The sequence below is a fragment of the Schistocerca serialis genome, chromosome 4 (assembly GCF_023864345.2).
Source record: "Schistocerca serialis cubense isolate TAMUIC-IGC-003099 chromosome 4, iqSchSeri2.2, whole genome shotgun sequence".
In the NCBI taxonomy this organism is placed as follows: domain Eukaryota; kingdom Metazoa; phylum Arthropoda; class Insecta; order Orthoptera; family Acrididae; genus Schistocerca; species Schistocerca serialis.
Genome location: NC_064641.1, coordinates 715,717,065 through 715,742,265, shown reverse-complemented (window position 1 = coordinate 715,742,265; position 25,201 = coordinate 715,717,065). Strand labels below are relative to the sequence as shown.

The 25,201-nt window shown below is 45.1% G+C and overlaps 1 protein-coding gene across 1 annotated transcript in view; it reads right to left on the bottom strand.

The window, feature by feature from the left end:
- Nucleotides 1–310: 310 nt before the first annotated feature.
- Nucleotides 311–25,201, bottom strand: part of LOC126474719 (tyrosine decarboxylase-like) — a 122,015-nt gene continuing 97,124 nt past the window's right edge. The window contains exon 4 of the mRNA XM_050102197.1: nt 311–663. Within this exon, the coding sequence (XP_049958154.1) occupies nt 311–663 (353 nt within the window). The remainder of the gene's footprint in view (nt 664–25,201) is intronic.

The window sequence follows — 25,201 nt, the reverse complement described above, 5'->3', positions numbered from 1 at the left end:
GGGTAGCTCAGTTGGTAGAGCACTTGCCCGCGAAAGGCAAAGGTCCCGAGTTCGAGTCTCGGTCGGGCACACAGTTTTAATCTGCCAGGAAGTTTCATATCAGCGCACACTCCACTGCAGAGTGAAAATCTCATTCTGGATTTTACTAACTGTTAGTGACTGATATAATGAAACTTTTAAAATATACTAGTTTTTTTGAGTCGGTGACAGAATATTTTAATCACTTGTAATGTTGCAGTACAGTAGAGGAGTCAGTTACGTAGTGACACACAGTTCCCATCGACTTCAGGTAGAATACCGACCGAGTCGTTCAGAGTTCTAGCGACGCGACGAGGTCACTGAGGTCGACGTGATCGACAATGTCGTCGTCTGTGCTGGGAACGAAGTACGGCGAGCCGCCGCCCTGCAGCATCGGCCGTTCCCGCATCTGCTGCAGCTGGGCCGGCGGCACGGACACGGTGTGGGTAAGGTAGCGCAGGGCGCGCAGCTGCAGGTGGCTGTCCCCACTGCGCCGCCGAGTGCGGCCGAAGGTGCTGGAGCGCCGACTCAAACGGCCCGCAGAGGACTCCACGCCCAGCGAGACCAACGACGCCTTCGTGATGCTCACATACTGCGCATGTTCGATCTTCTCCAGGCACCGCTCAACTGTCCTCGCCGTCCGATCTGCGCCAAACATGTGCACGCATTTCCTGTTTACAGTTTTTGGGACAGATGATAGGATCTCCTACTCTGTAGGAATCAGAATGGGTTTCGAAAAAGACGATCGTGCGAAACCCAGCTCGCGCTATTCGTCCACGAGACTCAGAGGGCCATAGACGCGGGTTCCCAGGTAGATGCCGTCTTTCTTGACTTCCGCAAGGCGTTCGATACAGTTCCCCACAGTCGTTTAATGAACAAAGTAAGAGCATATGGACTATCAGACCAATTGTGTTCAAAATGGTTCAAATGGCTCTGAGCACTATGGGACTCAACTGCTGAGGTCATTAGTCCCCTAGAACTTAGAACTAGTTAAACCTAACTAACCTAAGGACATCACAAACATCCATGCCCAAGGCAGGATTCGAACCTGCGACCGTCGCGGTCTTGCGGTTCCAGACTGCAGCGCCTTTAACCGCACGGCCACTTCGGCCGGCACCAATTGTGTGATTGGATTCAAGAGTTCCTAGATAACAGCACGCACCATGTAATTCTCAATGGAGAGAAATCTTCCGAAGTAAGAGTGACTTCAGGTGTGCCGCAGGGGAGCGTCGTAGGACAATATACATAAATGACCTTGTGGATAACACCGGAAGTTCACTGAGGCTTTTTGCGGATGATGCTGTGGTACATAGAGGGGTTGTCACAATGGAAAATTGTACTGAAATGCAGGAGGATCTGCAACGAATTGACACATGGTGTAGGGAATGGCAACTGAATCTCCATGTAGACAAGCGTAATGTGCTGCGAGTACATAGAAAGAAAGATCCTTTATCATTTAGCTACAATATAGCAGGTCAGCAAATGGAAGCAGTTAATTCCATAAATTATCTGGGAGTACGCATTAGGAGTGATTTAAAATGGAATGATCATATAAAGTTGATCGACGGTAAAGCAGACGCCAGACTGAGATTCATTGGAAGAATCCTAAGGAAATGCAATCCGAAAACAAAGGAAGTAGGTTAAAGTACACTTATTCGCCCACTGCTTGAATATTGCTCACCAGTGTGGGATCCGTACCAGATAGGGTTGATAGAAAAGGTAGAGAAGATCCAACGGAGAGCAGCGCGCTTCGTTACAGTATCATTTAGTAATAGCGAAAGCGTTACCGAGATGATGATAAACTCCAGTGGAAGACTTTGCAGGAGAGATGCTCAGTAGCTCGGTACGGGCTTTTGTTGAAGTTTCGAGAACATACCTTCACCGAGGAGTACAGAGGCATACCGTCCACGAACAATACGAGACTGGAATAGAAGGGAGAACCAATAGAGGTACTCAAAGTACCCTCCGCCACACACCGTCAGGTGGCTTGCGGAGTATGGAAGTATGGATGTACATGTAGATGTAGATAAGCACGTCTAGACTGTCATACACTCTGAGACGACGAGAACCACACATGAGCACATGTACAGATGGTGGTAGTATCGCATATACAAGATATAAAAGGGCAGTGCATTGGCAGAGCTGTCATTTGTACTCAGGGAAAAGGTTTCGGACGTCATTATGGCTGCACTACGGGAGTTAACAGACTTTGAACGCGGAATGGTGGTTGGAGCTAGATGCGTGGGACACTCCATTTCGGAAATCGTTAGGGAATTCAGTATTCAGAGATCCACACTGTCGAGAGAGTGCCGACAATACCAAATTTCAAGCATTACCCCTCTCACGACCGACAACAGAGTAGCTGAGAGCCTTCACTTAACGACTGCGAGCAGCGGCGTTTGCGTGGAGTTGTCAGCGCTAACAAGCAACGGTGCCTGAAATACACTACTGGCCATTAAAATTGCTACACCTCGAAGATGACGTGCTACAGACGCGAAATTTAACCGACAGGAAGAAGATGCTGTGATATGCAAATGATTAGCTTTTCAGAGCATTCACAATTGGTTGGCACCGGTGGCGACACCTACAACGTGCTGACATGAGGAAAGTTTCCAACTGATTTCTCATACACAAACAGCAGTTGACCGGCGTTGCCTGGTGAAACGTTGTTGTGATGCCTCGTGGAAGGAGGAGAAATGCGTACCATCACGTTTCCAACTTTGATGAAGGTCGGATTGTAGCCTATCGCGATTGCGGTTTATCGTATCGCGACATTGCTGCTCGCGTTGGTCGAGGTCCAATGACTGTTAGCAGAATATGGAATCGGAGGGTTCAGGAGGGTAATACGGAACGCCGTGCTGGATCCCAACGGGCTCGTATCACTAGCAGTCGAGATGACAGGCATCTTATCCACATGGCTGTAACGGGTCGTGCAGCCACTTCTCGATCCCTGAGTCAACAGATGGGGACGTTTGCAAGACAACAACCATCTGCACGATCAGTTCGACCACGTTTGCAGCAGCATGGACTATCAGCTCGGAGACCATGGCTGCGGTTACCCTTGACGCAACATCACAGACAGGAACGCCTGCGATGGTGTACTCAATGACGAACCTGGGTGCACCAATGGCAAAACGTCATTTTTTCGGATGAATCCAGGTTCTGTTTACGGAATCATGATGGTCGCATCCGTGTTTGGCGACATCGCGGTGAACGCACATTGGAAGCGTGTATTCGTCATCGCCATACTGGCGTATGACCCGGCGTGATGGTATGGGGTGCCATTGGTTACACGTCTCGGTCACCTCTTGTTTGCATTGACGGCACTTTGAACAGTGGACGTTACATTTCAGATGTGTTACGACCCGTGGCTCTACCCTTCATTCGATCCCTGCGAAGCCCTACATTTCAGGAGGATAATGCACGACCGCATGTTGCAGGTCCTGTACGGGCCTTTCTGGATACAGAAAATGTTCGACTGCTGCCATGGCCAGCACATTCTCCAGATTTCTCACCAATGGGAAACGTTGGTCAATGGTGGCCGAGCAACTGGCTCGTCACAATACGCCAGTCACTACTCTTGATGAACTGCGATATCGTGTTGAAGCTGCATGGGCAGCTGTACCTGTACACGCTATCCAAGCTCTGTTTGACTCAATGCCCAGGCGTATCAAGGCCGTTATTACGGCCAGAGGTGGTTGTTCTGGGTACTGATTTCTCAGGATCTATGCACCCAAATTGCGTGAAAATGTAATGACATATCAGTTCTAGTATAATATAAATGTCCAATGAATACCCGTTTATCATCTGCATTTCTTCTTGATGTAGCAATTTTAATGACCAGTAGTGTAACCGCAGATATCAAAGCGGGACGTGCAACGAACGTTTCTGTTATGGCAGTGTGGTGAAATGGGGATGGCAACAGACGACCAACGCGAGTGGCTATGATAACAGCGCAATATCGCCTGCAGATCCTCTCATGGGCTCGTCGCCATATCGATAGGACCCTAGGCGACTGAAAAACCGTGGTCTTTTCAGATGCGTCTCGATTTCAGTTGGCAAGAGCTGATAGTGGGGTTCGAGTGTGGCGCAGACCCACGAAGCCATGTACGCGAGATGTCAACAAGACACTGTGCAAGCTGGTACTGGCTTCATAAAGGTGTGGGCTGCCTTTTCCATGGAATGGACAGGGTCTTCTGGTCCCATTGAACCGATCATTGACTGGAAATGGTTATGTTCGGTTTCTTGGAGATCATTTTCAGCCATTCATGGACTTCATGTTCTAAAACAACGATGGAATGTATACGTATGACAATGAGCCATGTCATTGGGCCACAATTGTTCTGGACAGTTCGAGCGAATGATTTGGCCACCCAGATCGCCCGACATGAGTACCATCGAACATTTATGCGACATAATTGAGAGTTGAGTTTGTGTACAAAATCCTGCACAGGCAACACTTTCGGTGTTATTGACGTATATGGACGCAAATGGCTCAGTATTTCTGCAGGGGACTTCCAACGACTTGTTAACTCCATGCCAAGTCGAGTTGCTAAATTAAGTCGGGCAAAATGAGGTCCACCTCGATATTAGGGGATATCCCATGACATTTGACACCTCAGCGGACGTTTTACAGACATAATCTCTTGAAACACGTAGACTGATGAGCCAAAACATTGTGAATAGTGCCGATAGCAACGTTGAAAAAGGTCTGGTTGAGTTATGGGCACGTGATACGGTAAGGGAAGTACCTCCAGGGTTTCAGAACACGACAGCGTGAAAACTGCAAGACATATAGAAAATTGACATATATTGGATGATTATAATTAAAGTGCAGCTGTCTCAGAGGTCCAGTGTGGGCCGTAATTAACGTGTGGCAGAAAAAGTTGGTAGACATGGTAATCCGTTTATGCGGAACTGATTTACGCTGGAAAACAAATTAGTTCTAATTTTGGTCACGAGGCGCAAATCTGACACTGTCCACTGTTTGTATGATGGTATGATATCCACCTTGTTATTTGACAAGCCATAACGTGAGTCAATAGCTTGGCTATTGAGAAGAGATACTGTACACCGGGAAACTGTATTATGTTGACGTCAGCAATTACAGTACTGGATTGTGAGAGCATCGCCCAATGAAAGATCTGAGGAGGCTCGATGTCATTAAATGGTTTAAAGTAGGTGGTAATCAAATTCGAAAACACGGGTGAGCTTGGTGTCTTATCCTAGGGGAACTTATTGACGAGGTTGCTGTTGCTCTAACTGACTATGTCTCACGTTCCCTAGTGCTTGGGTAGTACCACGTAAATTTTCCATCTCATGGTCAACACTACGGAAAGTTTTCCGGTCTATTTTATACACTAATGAGGAAGTGTTGAATAGGATTGGGGAGAAGAGAAGTTTGTGGCACAACTTGACTAGAAGAAGGGATCGGTTGGTAGGAGGGCAGCGTGGAGGGCAAAAATCGTAGAGGGAGACCAAGAGGCGAATACACTAAGCAGATTCAGAAGGATGTAGGTTGCAGTAGTTACTGGGAGATGAAGAAGCTTGCACAGGATAGAGTAGCATGGAGAGCTGCATCAAACCAGTCTCAGGACTGAAGACCACAACAACAACAACCGTGAAAAATCCAAACAGTACAGCAAGTGACACCTCAATATTCCCTGCAACGATCTGAATATACTCTTTCGTTTCTGGCACGGATCGAAGTTGATGACAGTGGTCGCGCAATATTCTTTGGAGTGACGAGGCGTATTGTACACTACAGGGAGCAGTGAATACACAACTGCCGAATCTGGAGTACTGTTAACCACGTGACATTGCCATTGCACTCGCCGTATGTGACTGTGTGGTGCGAATTCACAAGCACCTTTATTCTCGGTCCGTTCTTCTTTGAGGAGAATACATACAGAGAGCCTGTCAGGTGTACCGTGACGTCTGCACGTTATCGAGACCTGCTTGTACAACATGTGATTCCTGCTTCGGGAGAGCACAACTGTGTGGAAACCACTGTTTTCATGCAAGATGGGGCAACACCTCGTGGCGCTCGCCCAGTGAGCCCAGGAATGTGTCGTCTCCAGAGGTTTTCAAATGCACGGCCTGCAAGATCACCTGATCTGAATCTACGTGACTTTTGTCTGTCTGGGTATGTAAAGGAATGTATTTACCAAGGACACATTCGGTCTCTACCTGATATTAAGGTCAGTATACAAGAACAAGTTGCTCAGATTTCATCGGAACTGCTCCGAGAAATTGTAGCTGACGTCCTTTTACGGATGCGGCATCTCATCGACGTCCCTATACTCATATTGAACAAATTGTGTAAGCGGCGGTTAATAATAAAATCAACATTATTCCTTTCTCACTTGTTAGACTTTTCCGCCCACATCCCGTTCTTAATTCATTACATATGGAAAAATTTCTCTACGTCTTTTCTGCACTCACAGTGCCAGATTTGCACCTGTTTGCCAAAATTGGACCCTTTTTTTTGTAGCGTAAATCGACTCAGCATTAACGCATTAACTTATCTACCAAGTTTTGCTGCCATAGGATAATTAAAACCCACACTTGACCTCCGTGAGTAGCTGCATTATAATTATAACCACCCGGCATCAATGGATTCCAACTTTCAATTCGTAACACCCCTCGTGGCATAGTAGCACCAGGTTGCACGCGTGTCGCAGCATGTAGACGAATCATCTGCTCTGTATTGTCACATACAACTAGTTTGGGCCTGCAGCTAAGCAATCCAATGAACAGATTTCCAAAGCAGGCTGATATGGCGACTTTCCGGGCAATAATATAAGTTTCGGCGACTTTAATAAACTCCACGCACGTACTGGTTTCCATATGAATCACCTGTCATGTGAGTTAAGAACTTGTAGAGATGTTTTATCCACAGTATGAGTCATGTTTCTGTGTGTCTTGGAGTTTTCACACAGCCGTCTTTTGTAACCTCAGAGGTACTTAACGGATAACCTTGTGTATAAGTGGATCGGAGATGAATGGAGAATCATTCTAGCGACAATACCAGCTGCAAATTGGGAAATACACTGCAATAAGCGACTTTGACAAACAACAGATAGTTATGGGCCGGCACCTGGAAACGAACCTCTTCAAAACGACGAAGCTGATCGACTGTTCCGATCCTACTGTCGTAAATGTTTATGGAAAGTGGTTACAGGATGGTGGAAAGACGAGTAGACATAGAGCGAAGAGGTCGGAGACTTGATCGCTATTATAACAGGACGGGCGAGAACGGAGTACAATGCCACTGCGGGCATGTGTTTCGGAGCGCGTCGTTCAATGCACATTGTTAAACATGCGGCTCCGCGGTAAACGACCTCTATATTGATTCAAGGACATCGTCAATCACGATGGCAGTGTGCTCGGAATCATCGAGATTGGACCAAGGGACAATGGGAACGTTTCGCCTGGTTGGATGAGTCGCGTTTATTGTCACATTGGTTCGATGCTCGTGTCCAGACAAGCCGTCATCCAAGCGAATGGCTGTTCGAAACATGCACCATGCCACGGATGCAGTCAGCGTTATCTTACGGGAAACAATCATCTGGGCTTCCATAGGACCTGTGGTAGCAATCGAAGACACCATGACATCTGTGGACCACGTGGACATCATTGAGTACCACCTGCGTGCCATTGTGCCTGGAGTCTTCCCCACCAGCGACAGTGTTTTCCAGCAGCGTAACTGTCTAAGTCGTAATGCTAGAATCGTGCTACAATTGTTTGAGGACCATGATAGTGATCTCACGTTGATGTCTGTTACCAAATGCGCCTGATTTCAACCTGATGGAACTCATCTGGGACGCTTTTGGGTGGACCGTTATTTACGAGAATTGCCCTACCTGTGCGTAGGAATCAGGTAGCAAATATCTTCGGAAAGCTGCTAAGGACTTATCGAATCCATGACACGCAGCATCACGGCTGTGTTGCGTTCCAACAGTCGACCAACACGCTGTTAAGCAGACAGTCGTTATCTTTTGGCTGATCAGTCAATTGATTCACAGTTCATTTTAAAATTATCATGTCTTAAAGCCAATATTTTGTTTGCAGCTTATATAAAAACTCTGAAACTCATACTATAAGAGGCAGTCAAACGAAAACGAGCCATGCAAAAAAGTAAGTAAGCTGTTTATTATTTCAAGAGTAATCGCCATGGCTGTTAGCACAGTTATCCCACCGAGAGACAAGAAGGTCAATACTTTGATGGAAAAATCTTTGTAGTTGCCTACGAAAGCATCATTGTATCCAGGCGTGCACCTCTTCGTTCGAAGTAAGTCGACGGCCACGAATGTCTTTCTTAAGGGCTTCAAAACATGTAACTCGTATGGTGAGGAATCGGAACTGTACGGCGGATGCATAAGCGCTTCCCAGCAAAACTTCTGCAGCTTAGTGGACCCATCGACGTGCTACCAAGATTGTTTCGACTACGCTGCATTTTCCACACAGTCCCGATCTCTCCCCATGCAATTTTAACATTTTTGCAGCCCTGAAGAAATACATTTGTGACCTATTTGTTTCAGCCGAAGAGGTGCACGCCTGCTTACAATCATAGTTCTGTAGGTAACAGCAGGCATTTTTCCATGAAGGCATTGACCGTCATGTCTCACAGCCGGGTAAATGTATTAATAGTTACGGCGATTATTTTTGAAATAATAAACAATTTACTTTCTTTTTTCCGTCTGTTTTATTTTTACTTGACCGCCACTTATAAATCAGAAGCAATAAATCTACTCAATTAACAATAGTAATTGGTGTTAAGAAGAGAAGATAAAGAAGACAGGAAAGGTAAAAGCTGTAAAGAGTCTTGCCACCAACATAGTCCAGGTAAAGAGTATACTGATGCAATAGCTCCGTACTTAACAATCATGTACAACCCCACACTAGACGAAAAACCAGTATCCAAAGAGTATTCGAGTATTTAGTATTCAAGAAAGGCGATAGGAGTAATCCTCCAAATTACAGGCCCAGTTCATTACTGTCAATAGGCAACAAGATTTTGAAACACATATTATGTTCGAACATTATGAATTATCTCGAAGAGAACGTTCTACTGACACAGAGCCAACACGGATTTAGAAAACATCAGTATTGTGAAACACAACTAGCTCTTTACTCAGAGGAAGTGTTGAGTGCTATCGACAAGGGATTTCAAATTGATTCCGTATTTATAGAACTCCAGCAGGCTTTCAACAACGTACCTCTCAAGCGGCTTGTAATCAGAATATCATCTCAGTTATGCGACTGGAGCTCACAATTCTTAGTAACTGATGATAAGTCATGCAGTAAAACAGAAGCAATTTATGGCGTTCCACAAGTTACTGTTGTAGGTCCTCTGTTGCTCCTTGTCTATATAAACGATATAGGAGACAATCTGGGCTGCTGCCTTTGGTTGTTTGCAGATGATGCTGTCGTTTATCCTCTAGTAAAATCATCAGAAAATCAAACAAACTGAGAAACGATTTAGAAAAGATAGCTGTATGCTGCGAAAACTGGTAGTTGACCCTAAATAATTAAGTGCGAGGTCACCCACATGATTGGTGAAAGGAATCCGTTAAACTTGAGTTACACGACAAATCTATCAAATCTAGAGGCCGTAAATTCAACTAAATACCTAGGAATTACTACTACGAAAAACTTAAACTGGTAAGAACACACAGAAAATGTTGTGGGGAAGGCAAACCAAAGACTGCGTTTTATTGGCAGAACATTTAGAAAATGTAACAGATCTACTAAAGAGACTGCCTACACTATGCTTGTCCGTCCACTTTTGGAGTACCGCTACACGGTTGGGATCCTTACCAGATAGAATTAACGGTGTACGTCGAGAAGTTCAAAAAAGGGCTCCACGTTTGGTATTATCGCGAAATAGGGGAGACAGTGTCACCGACATCACACTGGATTTGATGTCGACATAATTAAAACAAAGGCGTTTTTTTTGCGGTGGAATCTTTTCACGAAATTTCAATCACCAGCTTTCTCCTCCGAATGCGAAAATATTTTGTTGACGCCAACCTATATAGGGAGAAACGATCATCGTAATAAAACAAGGGAAATCAGAGCTCGCACGGAAAGATATGGTTGTTCGTTTTTCCCGCGTGCTGTTCGAGATTGGAGTAGTAGAGGATTACGGTGAAAGTGGTTCGATGAACTCTCTGCGAGGCACTAAAGTGAGATTTGCAGAGTATCCATGTAGGTGTAGAAAAACATTGAGTCCTTTGTGCCCAGACGGCAGGTGTTTGTTCTGACCTATGTATGTATGGTTTACACTTAGTTTGGTTGTGTTGTGGATTGGCAAGACAGCCAACCCACTATGAGAGGAAGCCGAAAGGCACGCGTTTTAGCTCTCGCAGGCTGGCGTGAGGTCTGGAACAGGTCAAGGACATGAGACTAACAAAAAACGTACGTAGCTGCTGGAATACTTAACTTTAATCCATAATTGGTGAACATCGCTCTTGACGGTACATGTTTTACAGCATCAATAGTAACTGGTAATCGCGCCTTGCTAGGTCGTACCAAATGACGTAGCTGAAGGCTATGCTAACTATCGTCTCGGCAAATGAGAGCGTATTTTGTCAGTGAACCATCGGCTGTACAACTGGGCGAGTGCTAGGAAGTCTTTCTAGACCTGCCGTGTGGCGGCGCTCGGTCTGCAATCACTGATGGTGGCGACACGCGGGTCCGACGTATACTAACGGACCGCGGTCGATTTAAAGGCTACCACCTAGCAAGTGTGGTGTCTGGCGGTGACACCACAGGTTGTTCGTCTGGTCTATGTGAATTCTTGCAGTTATGGTAGCTTTTGCTATTAGTATGGTCGTGTCGTTTGATTTGCTCACTGTTCATCGTTTGTTCTAAAAGCTGCTCGTTTTCGTCTGGAGTGTCAGCGTTATTCTCATGTGAAGTGTCTTCACTCGATTCCCTGAAGCTGCTGATGGCTGTGTTGTCCGTCTGTATGAACGTCTTTGTCTATATTATATATGTGGTGTTCTGTGTATATCGTCTACAGTAGTATTTCGTTGAGTCTATTTTCTACCGTTTTTAGTGTTAATACGATGTTTTCGCGTGTCACGTGCTGCTGTCATCACTGTCGAGGACGTGACAGTGGAAGAGTGTGTGTTCTGGAAGACTAGAAATCCATATTCTCCACATGTGTGTTTAGGTTTCTGATTGAAGTTTGTGAGGTACAGGTGCGGACGATAAGTTCCAAGTCAGAAAACTGATCATTCTCCAGCGGAAGAAGAAGCCCCAACCAAGGCGAAGGCAAAGAGAGAGAGAGAGAGAGAGAGAAAGATAGTGAGAGTGAGAGTGAGAGCGAGAGAGAGAGAGAGAGAGAGAGAGAGAGAGAGAGAGAGAGAGAGAGAGAGAGAGAGGAGAGGGAGAGGGAGAAAGAGAGAGAGGGAGAAGTCATCCGAACAAGTCAGAAGATACTACAGAAATGGTTTCGTTACAGAAATTGGTCAGATCATTTAACAACGACCGTGGATATTATTTTAAGATTTAAGTTTTCCGTGGTTTTTATAAACTTCTTCAGGCAAATCTCTGGATGGTTCCTTCAACAAAGCTGTGGCCGCTCACCTGTCTTCTCCTCATTGAGGAAGGAAGGAAACTAGAGGTCAAACTAGAGGTCGACACTGCGGTCATCACAGACGTAGAGCACCATCGGGTTATGGAAGGATGGGGAAGGAACTCGGGAGTGCCCTTTTCAAAGGAACCATCCCGGAATTTTCCTGGAGATAATATGGGAAATAACGGAAAACTTAAACCTTGATGGCCGCATGGGGATCTGAACCATCCTCCTTCCGAATGCACTTTCAGTGTGCTAACCGTTGCCCCAACTCGCTCCACCCAGAAGTAAACCCTCCACACATTGCGGTTAAACGTTTCATTCGATCGTCAGCGCACTTGACACTTTGCATAATTTGCAAAATCTCGACTCTTCGGACCGCATTACTCGCCTCCGGTCAGCTACCAAGCAGTTTCTGTGTTAAAGCAACAGTCAGTCTTGGTAACTGTGCCATCTCTGCCATGTGTTGGAAATGTTTCTGTGTTGTCTGGCCCATTTAAAAGACGCACCTTCATGCATCACTGAGACCAATGGCCTCCTGCGAGATACTTGATGTCAAGCGTGCATTGCATGAGCTTCCTTTACATACTCTTCCTTTCGCATGGTCGCTCGGAAATTGGTAGCGGCAATTTGTATTGGGTTTTAAGCAGACTATCATTTACAAGAAGCAGCACTCGTCTCCTGTCCCTGCCGGTAGCGATTTTTTTACGATAACTGTTCCTTCGCCGTGTTATTAGGGTTGCCCACAAAGTAATGCACCGCATTTTTTTTCTTCAACAATTCTTTATTGAACATAATGAGAATTACACACACGAAAAATGGTGTTTTATCTACACAACCTACTTTTCCACGTAATCTCCATCCAGTTCCATGGCCTTCCTCCAGCGCAAAACGAGGGCGTGTATGGCCTACGGCATCAATCCTTGACCAGTGCTTCACTGTGTGAATCACCTCCTGATCGTCCTCAAACTGTCTTCCACGAATAGCATCCTTTAATGGCCCAAACAAGTGGATGTCCGAGGGAGCTAGGTCAGGGCTGTATGGTGGACGGGTAACACTGTCCAACCTTATTTTGCGATGTATTCAGTAGTCCTTAGACTTGTGTGGGGCCGAGCGTTATCGCGTTGCAGCAAAAAATCTCCTGTGTTGCTGTGGCGCCGAAGTCGCCGGAAGCCCGTCTTCGTTTTCAGTGTGTTGACGTATACTTTGAATTAATGGTACCGTCTCTTGGCATCACATCAATGAGAATTACACCTTCACAGTCCCAGAACACGTTGATCATGACCTTACCAGCGGAAGTATTTGTTTTGCATGGGAATGCCGCTGTTCCATCGACTGTCGCCTTGTTTCCGGCTCAAAATGGTGAACCCAGGTTTAATCATATGTCACAATCCGGGACAATAGGGCCTCCCCCTCAGCTTCAAAACATTGCAGCAAATCAAGACAAATGTTTTTTCTGTGCGATTTGTGATCCACCGTTAGACACCGCGGGACCTATCTTGCACACACTTCTGAATATCCAAGAGTGAGGATAATTGCATCCACGCTTCCTTTGCTGACTGACAGATGCAGAGCCAACTGTTGAGTCGTAATGCGTCTGTCCTCGTGACTGACATCAGCTCGCTGCAACATGTCAGGTGAGACAGTCGTGGTGTCCCCGACCGCTGCAAATCGTGGATCTCCGCCGAACCATCTTCTGATGCCCTCACCGTCCGTGCCCAGCTACTAACCATACCTCTGTCGACAACAGATGCTCCATAGACTTCGCACAAGCGTTTGTGAATATTCCCCACAGTTTCTTTCACTACAATGAGAAATTCATGATGGCATGTACATCACCTACAGACGCCATTTTGAAACTGTCCTGCAGCTAAGCTATCTCTTGGAAGTGATGGAAACTTGGCGCGCTCACTCAGGAGACTTCAAATAATGCATACCTACTGTTTCGCATTCGTAGCATTGTTTTCGGGTGAGAAAAAATGTTGTGCATTACTTTCTGGGCAACCCTCGTACATGGCTGTGAGCGGTACATCACTCCTTGGAGGCAGGTGGTCACCCTGGGACGATACACAACACGATAACCCGTTACCATCATTCTGTCACGACTCCAAGTCGACCCACTTCACTGCTCTGCTTCCATACAACAGACTGGCGCTTCACTGTCAGGACTTATGGTTCAAATGGCTCTGAGCACTATGGGACTTAACTGCTGAGGCCATGAGTCCCCTAGAACTTAGAACTACTTCAACCTAACTAACCTAAGGACGTCACACACATCCATGCCCGAGGCAGGACGCCAGGAGTTATTTCAGCGGTGGGGGGTGAGGTTACATTACTGCTTTGCATCAGTCTACACCCTCTACAGTGCTCCAAAGCGACCAGGGAGATGAAAAATTTTCATGTTCCGTGGATTAATGTTTACAAAAACTCGCTAAGAAGTTAAATGTCTCAAATGGGTTACTAGAGTGAGCAATTTTTCTCATCGAAAACATAATTGCATATTAACGCTTTGTATAAAATCTTTTGAAGTATACAGGGTGGTCCATTGATAGTGACCGGGCCAAATATCTGAGGAAATAAGCATCAAACGAAAAAACTACCAAGAACGAAACTCGTCTAGCTTGAAGGGGGAAACCAGATGGCGCTATGGTTGGCCCGCTAGATGGCGCTGCCGTAGGTCAAACGGATATCAACTGCGTTTTTTTTTAAATAGGAACCCCCATTTTTTATTACATATTCGTGTAGCACGTAAAGAAATAAGAAGATTTTGGTTGGACCACTTTTTTCGCTTTGTGATAGATGGCGCTGTAATAGTGAGAAACGTATAAGTACGTGGTATCACGTAACATTCCGCCAGTGCGGACGGTATTTGCTTCGTGATACATTACCCGTGTTAACATGGACCGTTTACCAATTGCGGTAACGGGCGATATCGTGTTGATGTATGGCTATTGTGATCAAAATGCCTAACGGGCGTGTGCCATGTGTGCTGCTCGGTATCCTGGACGACATCATCCAAGTGTCCGGACCGTTGCCGGATAGTTACGTTATTTAAGGAAACAGGAAGTGTTCAGCCACATATGAAACGTCAACCACGACCTGCAACAAATGATGATGCCCAAGTAGGCGTTTTAGCTGCTGTCGCGGCTAATCCGCACATCTGTAGCAGACAAATTTCGTGCGGATCGGGGATCTCAAAAACGTCGGTGTTGAGAATGCTACATCAACATCGATTGCACCCGTACCATATTTCTATGCACCAGGAATTGCATGGCGACGACTTTGAACGACGTGTACAGTTGTGCCACTGGGCACAAGAGAAATTACGGGACGATGACAGATTTTTTGCATGCGTTCTATTTAGCGACTAAGCGTCATTCACCAAAAGCGGTAACGTAAACCGGCATAATAATTATGCACTATTGGGCAACGGAAAATCCACGATGGCTGCGACAAGTGGAACATCAGCGACCTTGGCGGGTTAAAGTATGGTGCGGCATTGTGGAAGGAAGGATAATTGGTCCCTATTTTATAGATGGCAATCTAAATGGTGCAATGTATGCTGATTTCCTAGGTAATGTTCTACCGATGTTACTACAAGATGTTTCACTGCGTGACAGAATGGCGATGTACTTCCAACATGATAGATGTCCGGCACATAGCTAGCGTGCGGTTGAAGCGGTATTGAATAGCATATTTCATGACAGGTGGATTGGTCGTCGAAGCACCATACCATGGCCCGCACGTTCACCGGATCTGACGTCCCCGGATTTCTTTCTGTGGTGAAAGTTGAAGGATATTTGCTATCGTGATCCACCGACAACGCCTTGAAAACATGCGAACATTACGAACTACTCGCTGTTGAGAGGAATGTCGTTACACGTATTGCCAAATGCACTGAGGTTGACGGACATCATTTTGAGCATTTATTGCATTAATGTGGTATTTACAGTTAATCACACTGTAACAGCATGCGTTCTCAGAAATGATAAGTTCACAAAGGTACATGTCTCACATTGGAACAACCGAAATAAAACGTTGAAACGTACCTAAGTTCTGTAGTTTAATTTAAAAAACCTACCTGTTCTCAACTGTTCGTCTAAAATTGTGAGCCATATGTTTATGACTATTACAGCGCCATCTATCACAAAGCGAAAAAAGTGGTCCAACTAAAACAATCATATTTCTTTACGTACTACACGAATATGTAATAAAAAATGGGGGTTCCTATTTAAATAAACGCACTTGATATCCGTTTAACCTATGGCAGCGCCATCTAGCGGGACAACCATAGCGCCATCTGGTTTCCCCTTTGAAGCCAGACGAGTTTCGCTCATTGTAGTTTTTTCGTTTGACGCTTATTTCGTGAGATATTTTGGCCCGGTCACGATCAATGGAGCACCCTGTATAAGGTGACACAAGCTTTGAGGATAAAAATTATACAGTTGCTGGGGGATTCCAAATTGAGTACTTTGACGTGCGGAACAAACAGCCGCATGTGATTGTTTCACACACTATGAGGTCTTGAATGAGCAACAAACTCAGAGAATATGTTTGTAAACATCTAATATTTCGTAATAAACTAATTCCTGTTAATTGTTCACTTTAATAAACCTGTCAGCCTGGTGGCTGATAGGATTACCAGTATCGATAGGAGTGAATGACCTCAGCCGGTACTGACAGATTTGTCGGTGCAGCCAATACGTCATGCCTTAGCTAGAAGACGACTATGCTTTCACTGCGTTTACGTACTTGTAAATGAAAACGGACATAACATGCAGAGTTAAAGATCTCAGGAATTTATACCTAATTGAGTTCTAAATCCTTTCAGCCTATTGATATTTCAAAGAAGGCACTATTTGCATATAGTATTGAAAGTTAAGGGTAGTAGCGAAAGGAAAACAAGGGAAGTCTGAAGTCTTCGATATCTATCGAAACACAGCTACTCCCGTCAGCAACTCCCCCATGAGCTTTCTTAGAGTCCTCGTCGATGACGTTGATGGCGCTACCTTTGCAAAACGTGCTCGCAATTGAGTTCGCCATTGTTTACGGTTAATGACTGGCTGTCGAAGATGAGTGTTATTCGTTACAAGAAATGGCGAACATCCAACAGGTATAAGACGAAGCCGGGTGCATCAAACGGAAAGTCGGAAACATACGCAGAGAACTGAATTACAACAGACTGAAAGCCGTACATTAAAAGCTGTGCTTCAAACCATTCGTTTTCACCATAGCAATAAGTCGCAAAAGTACTGCAAAGACACTCTGAACCTGGGTTCTCGACTGCTAGGCATGTTAAGCATTCTACTCTCTTTGGCTGGGAAAACGAAGGTTTGCATGCAGTATATATCTTAGGGTAACTGATTAATCACGTGTCTATGTGGCATAGTTCGCAGGCAGCATGTCCCTCTAAACCCTTGACAAGGATACACTATTTCGTACTTTTCGTGGTGCTGGTTGTTCATGCGTTTCCAGGTTGGCATGTTTTTCTGGAGCCATTGTGGCCACATGCAGCGTGAAGACGATGCTTGTACTAAGTCAATCTTAAGTTTCGATTATCGTTTCCACGCTGTAACCTACAAGAATTATGGCGAGACTGTGTCTATGATAGAGCAGCTTTACGTAATACTTTGTTTGGAAAGCTTTCAATGTTACAGATGTTCATGCTTAACATCGGCTGTCCTAAGCCAGAGATTTTGTTCCAAGTTCACGGAACAACATCGGTATTCCAGCTGTTCATCCGTACGATTAGAGGTGTGCCATTAATTATGTCCCCACTATTTTAACATTGCGTCGAGTACTGCAAACTATATGGGATTTCCTATTGTTCTGCCGGCCGGGGTGGCCGAGAGGTTCTAGGCGCTTCAGCCTGGAACCGTGCGATCGCTACGGTCGCAGGTTCGAATCCTGCCTCGGGCATGGGTGTGTGTGATGTCCTTAGGTTAGTTAGGTTTAAGTAGTTCTAAGTTCTAGGGGACTGATGACCTCAGACGTTAAGTCCCATAGAACTCAGAGCCATTTGAACCATTTGAACCTATTGTTCTGATTCGCGTGTTTTCATGGAGCTATACCACACTACATCCACCATAAACTAAACTAAACTAAGCTCCGTCTGAACAGGCCTTGGAAGACCCAACGGTATTGACCGGCCGCCGTGTCATCCTCAGACCACGGGCGTCACTGGATGCGGATACGGAAGGGAATGTGCTCAGCACACCGCTCTCCCGGCCTTATGTCAGTTTACGAGACCGGAGCCGCTACTTCTCAGTCAAGTAGCTCCTCAGTTTGCCACACAAGGGCTGAGTGCACCCCGCTTGCCGACAGCGCTCGGCAGACCGGATGGCCACCCATCCAAGTGCTAGCCCAGCCCGGCAGCGCTTACCTTCGGTGCTCTGACGGGAATCGGTGTTACCGCTGCGGCAAGGCCGTTGGTCTGATCCATCATAAGACAAATGTAATTTAGTTGTTGTCACTGCTTACCGTATTAATAAAATGCAATTATTCTGAAGTGTCTTCGAATTATTCCCACTCCACAGTCATTCATAAAACTCGCTCGATTTCTGTTCTGTTGCAATTTGCTCTTATATTTCCATGTGAAGCAGTACATGCTTCACGTGCTTTCGTCCTTCATTGGAATTTTTATTCGAACACGAACTGCCATCAGCAGAAATATTTTTAATTCTTTGCATGCACGTTACAGCTAGTAAGGTAAGCCGGAGTTGACGAAAACTTCGAGACCTCCTGCAGATCCTGATTATTCTCGACGTGACTATTATATAAACTAAAACAAAAAGATGCATCACGAGGGAATTGTCCGGATGGAGCGGATATCAGTTGATGTGGTGTACATGTACAGACAAACAAATTATTGAAATTTCAGAAAAATTGAATGGTTTATCCCAGAGTAAGATCTTCACAAATTAAGCAAGTCAGTAACGCGTTAGTCCACCTCTGGTCGTTAAGCAAGCAGTTAAAATCAAATGGCTCTAAGCACTATGGGACTTAACATTTGAAGTCATCAGTCCCCTAGACTTAGAACTACTTAAACCTAACCATCATGAGGACATCACACACATCTATGCCCGAGGAAGGGTTCGAACCTGCGACCGCAGCAGCAGCGCGGTTCCGGACTGAAGCGCCTAGGACAGCTCGGCCACAGCTGCCGGCGCAGGCAGTTATACGCCTTGGTATTGACAGAGTTATTGAATGTGCTCCTGAGGGATATCGTGCTAAATTCTGTCCGACTGGAGCGCTAGATCGTCAGAATCCCGAACTGGTTAGAGGACCTTGCCCACAATGCTCCAAACGTTCTCAACTGGGGGAGACCATGCGACATAACTGGCCACGATAGAGTTTGGCAAGAACGAAACAAGCAGGAGCAACTCTCGCCATGTGGGGGGAGGACTTTATCTTGCTGAAATGTAAGCCCAGGATAAGTTTCCATCAAGAGCAACAAAGTGTGGCGTAGAGTATCGTCGACGTATCGCTGTGCCTCAGATGACAACCAAACGAGTCCTGCTATAAAATGAAATGGCACCCCACACCATCACCTATGGCTGGGGAGCCGTATGGCGGGCAACAGTCAGGTTGGTATCCCATCACTGTCAGTGGCATCTCCAGACACATCTTCGGTCTGGAATCTCATTGGATGTAGTGAAATTGTCTTCAGTGATGAGTCCCACTGTGCCCCAATGACCAGCGAAGAAGTATCTGGAGACACTTCAGTGTGCGATGGGATATCAGCCTGACTGTCACCCACCACATGGCCCGACAACCGGGAGTGATGGATGGGGTGCCATTTCATTTCATAGCAGGTTGTCTTCCTGCTTGTCTAATCCTACCTTAGTCAGCAAGGTCGCCGGATCTCACCCCAATTGAGAACATCTGGGGCATTACGGGCAGGGCCCTCCAAGTAACTCGGGATTTTGACGGTCTGACGCACTAATTGTACAGACTTCGGAACGATATCCCTCATGAGGACATCCAACAACTTTTTCAATCACTGTTACTCCGAATAACTACTTGGATAAGGGCCAGAGGTGGACCAACGTGTTATTGGCTTGCTCAATGTGTGGAGAATTTTCTATTAAATAAATAATCCATTTCCTCTGAAATTTTAATCATGTGTCTGTCTGTACATGTACATCACATCTACCGATTTCCGTCTCATTTGCATTATTCCACTGTGGTGCATCTTTTTTTATTCTTAAGGGCGTAATTCATGCTTCTGCTGTCAATAGGCATTAGGACTATAAAGTGAGGTCTCACATCCCCATTGCACATGATGTGTCTACAGGACAGATTTTAATCACACTTATAGGTAATGCGAAGAAGTTGGAGAATGTAATTGTAGTGCTGCATACATTCAACTAATTATTCGAGCTCCTCTTTTTACTATCTGGTGAGCAGTGAAAGCATTTCCTGCTCCTGAGTATATCAATCAAGCCGAGGTAAGATGGCGTTAATGATTATTCTTGGGTCAAAATCTTGTGAAAGAGGGGAATATTTTTGAGGCATTTTACTGAAGTCATCTCTTTTATGTATTCAGTTTAACTCAAAACAGAAGCGGGAGGCTCTCAAGGTCTTATCATAACTGGAAGAAATTTGTTGCCATGATGGTTATTCCAGCCACATAGTAGTGCCCAAGGCTCGCAACAAAGATTTGTTTACACAGTAGGAATTTAGGATATGGTTTTGGCTCGGGTAGGAAAGGATTCATCAATAAGCATCAGTCAATCCAAAGAATACGGTGTGGAGAGTTATGACAGAGCAACAATTACACTCCAAACATGAACAACGTGAGCAAACAGTGGGAGCAACGTAGAGTTTTATTCTGTACTTGGATCATCCGGCGCAATACTGCAATGTCACACTTCCTATAGTTGATTTTGTTCACGGATGAGGCGTCTTTCAACTGTGACGGTGTTTGCAAGTGACGCAATAGCCACCTTTGCAGTGACGAAAATCCGTGTCCATATTCGTCTCAGATCACTGGCAGCGATCTTTGGCGAACGTGTGCTCTGAGAGAATACAAGATCAAATAATAGGACATTACTTCCTGCCATTGATTAAGAATGGTCCATCCTAGATGTTATGCCATAGTTACTGGTGACTATATTTCTTGTTGTCTGCGAGAGGATTAAGGAAATTTTGTTGTAGTTTCTTTGTAAAATCTGAATTTTTTTAGTTTTTAGTTATCGATTTTCTGACTGCTTTGATGCTGCCCGCCACGAATTCCTTTTTTGTATCAACCTCTTCATCTCTGAGTAGCACTGAATTATTTGTTCACTACATCTAATCTTTGTCTTCCCCTTACAGTTTTTGCCCACTACAGGTCCCTCTGACACCATGGAGGTTATTCCTTGATGTCTTAATTTAGGTCCTATCATCTTGGCCCTTCTTGTCAGTATTTTCAATATGTTGCTTTCCTCGCCCGTTGTTCGGAGAACATCCTCATTTATTATCAGTACATCTAATTTTCAACATCCTTCTATAGCACGACATTTCAAAGCTTCGATTCTCTTCTTTTCCCGTTTCCTCACAGTCCACTGTTGACTATCACAATACTAGAGTCTAAACATAAATTCTGAGAAATCTCTTCCCCAGATTAGTGCCGACGTTTGATACTATCAGCCTTCTCTTGAAAAGAAATTCCCTCTTCGCACGTGTCAGAATCCTTTTTACGTCCCCCCTTGTTTCACTCATCACTTGTCATTTTGTTTTCGAGGTGGCAGAATTCATTAATTTCGTCTAATTCATGGTCTTAAATTCTGTTGTTAGGTTCTTCGTTAATCTCATTTCTTCTATTTGTCATTAGTTTCGTGTTTCTTCGGTTTACTCCCAATCTGTATTCTGTATTCATTAGACTGCTCATCCCATTCAATAAGTCCTGTAATTCTTCTTCACTTTTACTGAGGGTAGCCATGTCTGAGCAGAAAGAGGGGCGGAAGGGAAGATGGATATAGCTTTGTTGTCTGCCTGTCTGTTCGGTACAAATATTGTAATTGATTTTAAAGTAAACTTCTTGATTTATTTGTTTATTTTCTGTTTTTAGAACACCATACATTAAAATGTTTTGCCCAAGCATCAGCTACAGAGATAACCTTATCATTAGCTAGCTGTAAATCTAGCGGGATAAAGCTTGTGATGAGTTTTGGGGACATCATCAGCAAGTGGTTGTCCATTTGGACATTCCCAAGGTCACATAGAGGTTCCCCATTGAGGTAGCCTCATCAGAGAAGGTTACACTTGCAATTTGAGACCCCAGTCCTCAGTCTCTTGAGAGCTTTCAGGTTGTGAAGTATTTGTTACTTCCAGCCATAAGTTCTTCCTTCAGCTCCAGGAGAGGATTTGGTGTTTCTTGCTTCCATAGCTGAGGTTCCCTCCCTTCAATGGTGACGTTGTTTGGCCCTGACGTCCAAAGAAAGCTCTTTCTTGCGCGAAGCCGCCTGGGCTATTGTTGGTGCCTGTGTAGAGGGTGATGATTATCTGCCATTTTTCACATTAATGTTTCTCCTTGGTGTGCTGGTTTTAGAAGGCGTAGCCGACTGCATGCCGCTTCCAGGGACGCTCGATCTTTATTCGATCTTCTAGGAGGCTCCTTTTGTGGGCCCAAGTTCCTGATGAGTAACGGAGTTGAAATTTTAAACTTAGCTCAGAAATCGATGACAAAGCAACGTTAAATCGCTATCTCGTCTGGTGTGTGGCGGAGGGTACTTGTATACAACTGCCACGCCCCTTTTTTCTGTTTCAGTGCATGGTTCACGGGATAAACCCAAATGTCTCTAATTTTTGGTAGCCCCTCGGGTTTACCGCCGGATCCTAAAATAAACACGACCCGACATTTCGACGAACCACCTATCCGCCATCTTCAGGACAACGCGGATGCTGAGCCCCGTCGAAAACTAATGCCAAGGCTGCAAATCGTTGTCTTATATAGTTCTTCGTACTGCACACGGCGTACGTGTCGCCGACCGCTGGGTTCGTGCCGCCGCCCTTACTAGAACACAGGCGGCAACGACATGTCACACTCAAAGATTATCGGCAGACACTCTGACTGCCCACGCTACAGAACGTTGTGTTTTGACTGACCATGTCCCACGCCCTGCCGAGAGGAAACCCTTGTCTTTATGACTAAATTGTGTGTCATCCTAATTTAAGTTGCATCTTTAGAAATTTTTTTCCAAAACCATACGGCGTGTCATCAAATTTCATTCTGTGTCCCTCAGCTAGGCAATATTCCGATACCGTAGCTTTTTCAGGCTGTTGCAGGCTCGTATGACAGCGAAGTTTCACGCACCTGTCCTGAACTGTGCAAATTGAATTGTGGATGTGAGTTTTCCAACAATGACACGCAAATTTGTATATGCCAGGCTTCGTAAGCCCCAAATCATCTTTCACAGAGCCAAATAGTGTCCCAGTCTTGACAGGTGGACGAAACATACCCTTAATGTCAAATCTTATGAAAATTCTTCCAGTCTTATTGGATGTGCCCTCAGCGTAAGAAATAAAGGCTACGGACCCATTCTCCTTTCGAGCACCTCCTGTGATTGTCGAAACGCCATAGTCCGACGTATCTGCTTCTCAGAGTATCCATTTTCTTCAAGCAAAGCCGTCAAGTGTGCAAGTTTCTGGTTTAAGCTGTCTGTGTTGGAAATAGCCCATGTGTATGCTATGTGACAGAGTACCAAGGACGCTCTCACATTGGTACAGTGACTGGCATCAAGATACCGATCGGTGTATGTCGGCATCTGGTGAACACTATGTCCCCGAGTACCATTATGTTTTTTGTAAACCATGGCGTCCAAGAATGGAAGCCGCCCATCACTTTCAACGACTGTGGTAGATTTAATGTTGGGATGAAGACAGATTAAGTGGTCAAAAAGAAAAAGTAAACGTTTAAGAACATTGCGTCCATGACGACAGAAAAGAAAAAAAAAATTTTCGTCAGTGTATCTCCAAGAAACAAACACGGGACTATTGGTAGTTGGGAGCTCCAACGTTAGGCGCGTTATGGGGCTCCTTAGGACTTGGCTGACAAGGAGGGTAAGAAAACCAATGTGCACTCCGTGTGCATACCGGGTGGAGTCATTCCAGATGTGGAAACGGTCCTTCCCGGATGCCATGAGGAGTACAGGGTGCAGCCAACTGCAGGTGGTTGCTCACATCGGTACCAGTGATGTGTATCGCTTTGGATCAATAGAGATTCTCTCTGGTTTCGAGCGGCGAACAGAAGTGGTAAAGGCTGTCAGTCTTGCTTGCAAGATGATAGCAGAGTTGACCATTTGCAGCATAGTCGACAGGACCGATTGCGGACCTCTGGTACAGAGCCGAGTGGAGGGTCTGAATCAGAGGCTCAGACGGTTCTGCGACCGTGTAGGCTGCAGATTCATCGACTTATCGACTTGCGCCAAAGGATGGTTGGGTTTTGGGTTCCGCTGAATAGGTCAGGTGTCCACTATACGCAGGAGGCGGCTAAACGGGTAGCAGGCAGCCGAAAGTTTTGCGAAGAACCTAACAGTGTTCCGAAAAGATAGGCTAAACACGGTTGGCGGTGGCGTGTTTGTTGCCGTTGGAAGTAGTTTAACTTGTCACGAAATTGAAGTAGATACTTCCTGTGATTTAGTATGGCAACCGGTATAAAATAATAATTGGATCGTTTTACCGACCTCCCAATTCAGATGATGCAGTTGCTGAAAACCTGAGTTTGATTTCAAACACGTACCCGACTCATACGATAATAGTTGGTGGTGACTTTAATTTACCCTCGATATGTTGGCGAAAATACATGTTTAATTCCGGAGGTACGCATAAAATGTCATCCGAAATTGTGCTAAAAGCATTCTCAGAAAATTATTTCGAGCAATTAATTCATGAGCCCACGCGAATAGTAAACGGTTGTGAAAACACACTTGACCTCTTAGCAACAAATAATGCGGAGTTAATAACCAGCATAAAAACCGGTATAGGGATTAGTGAACACAGGGTTGTCGTAGGGAGACTGAATATTGTAATCCCCAAATCATCGAAAAATAAGCGAAAAATATACCTATTCAAAAAAGCAGATAAAAATTCACTTTACGCCTTCCTGAGAGACAATCTCCACTCATCCCATATTAATAGTATTATTAGACCAGATGTGGCTTAAATTCAAAGAAATAGTATCGGCAGCAGTTGAGAGATTTATACCAAATAAAGTAACAAACGAGGGAGTTGATCCTCCTTGGTACTCACAACGGGTTAGAACACTGTTGCAGAAACAACAAAAGAATCATGCCAAATTTAAACAGACACAAAATCCCCAAGATTGGCGATCCTTTACAGAAGCTCGAAACTTAGCGCGGAGTTCAGTCGAGACGCCTATAACAGTTTCCACAACGAAACTTTGTCTCGAAACCTGGCAGAAAATCCGAAGAGTTTCTGGTCGTATGTGAAGTATGTTAGCGGCAAGAAATAATCAATGCCTTCTCTGCGCGATAACAATGGAGATACTATCAAAGACAGTGCTGCCAAAGCAGATTTACTGAACACAGCCTTCCGAAATGCCTTCACAAAAGATGACGAAGTAAATATTCCAGAATTCGAATCGAGAACAGC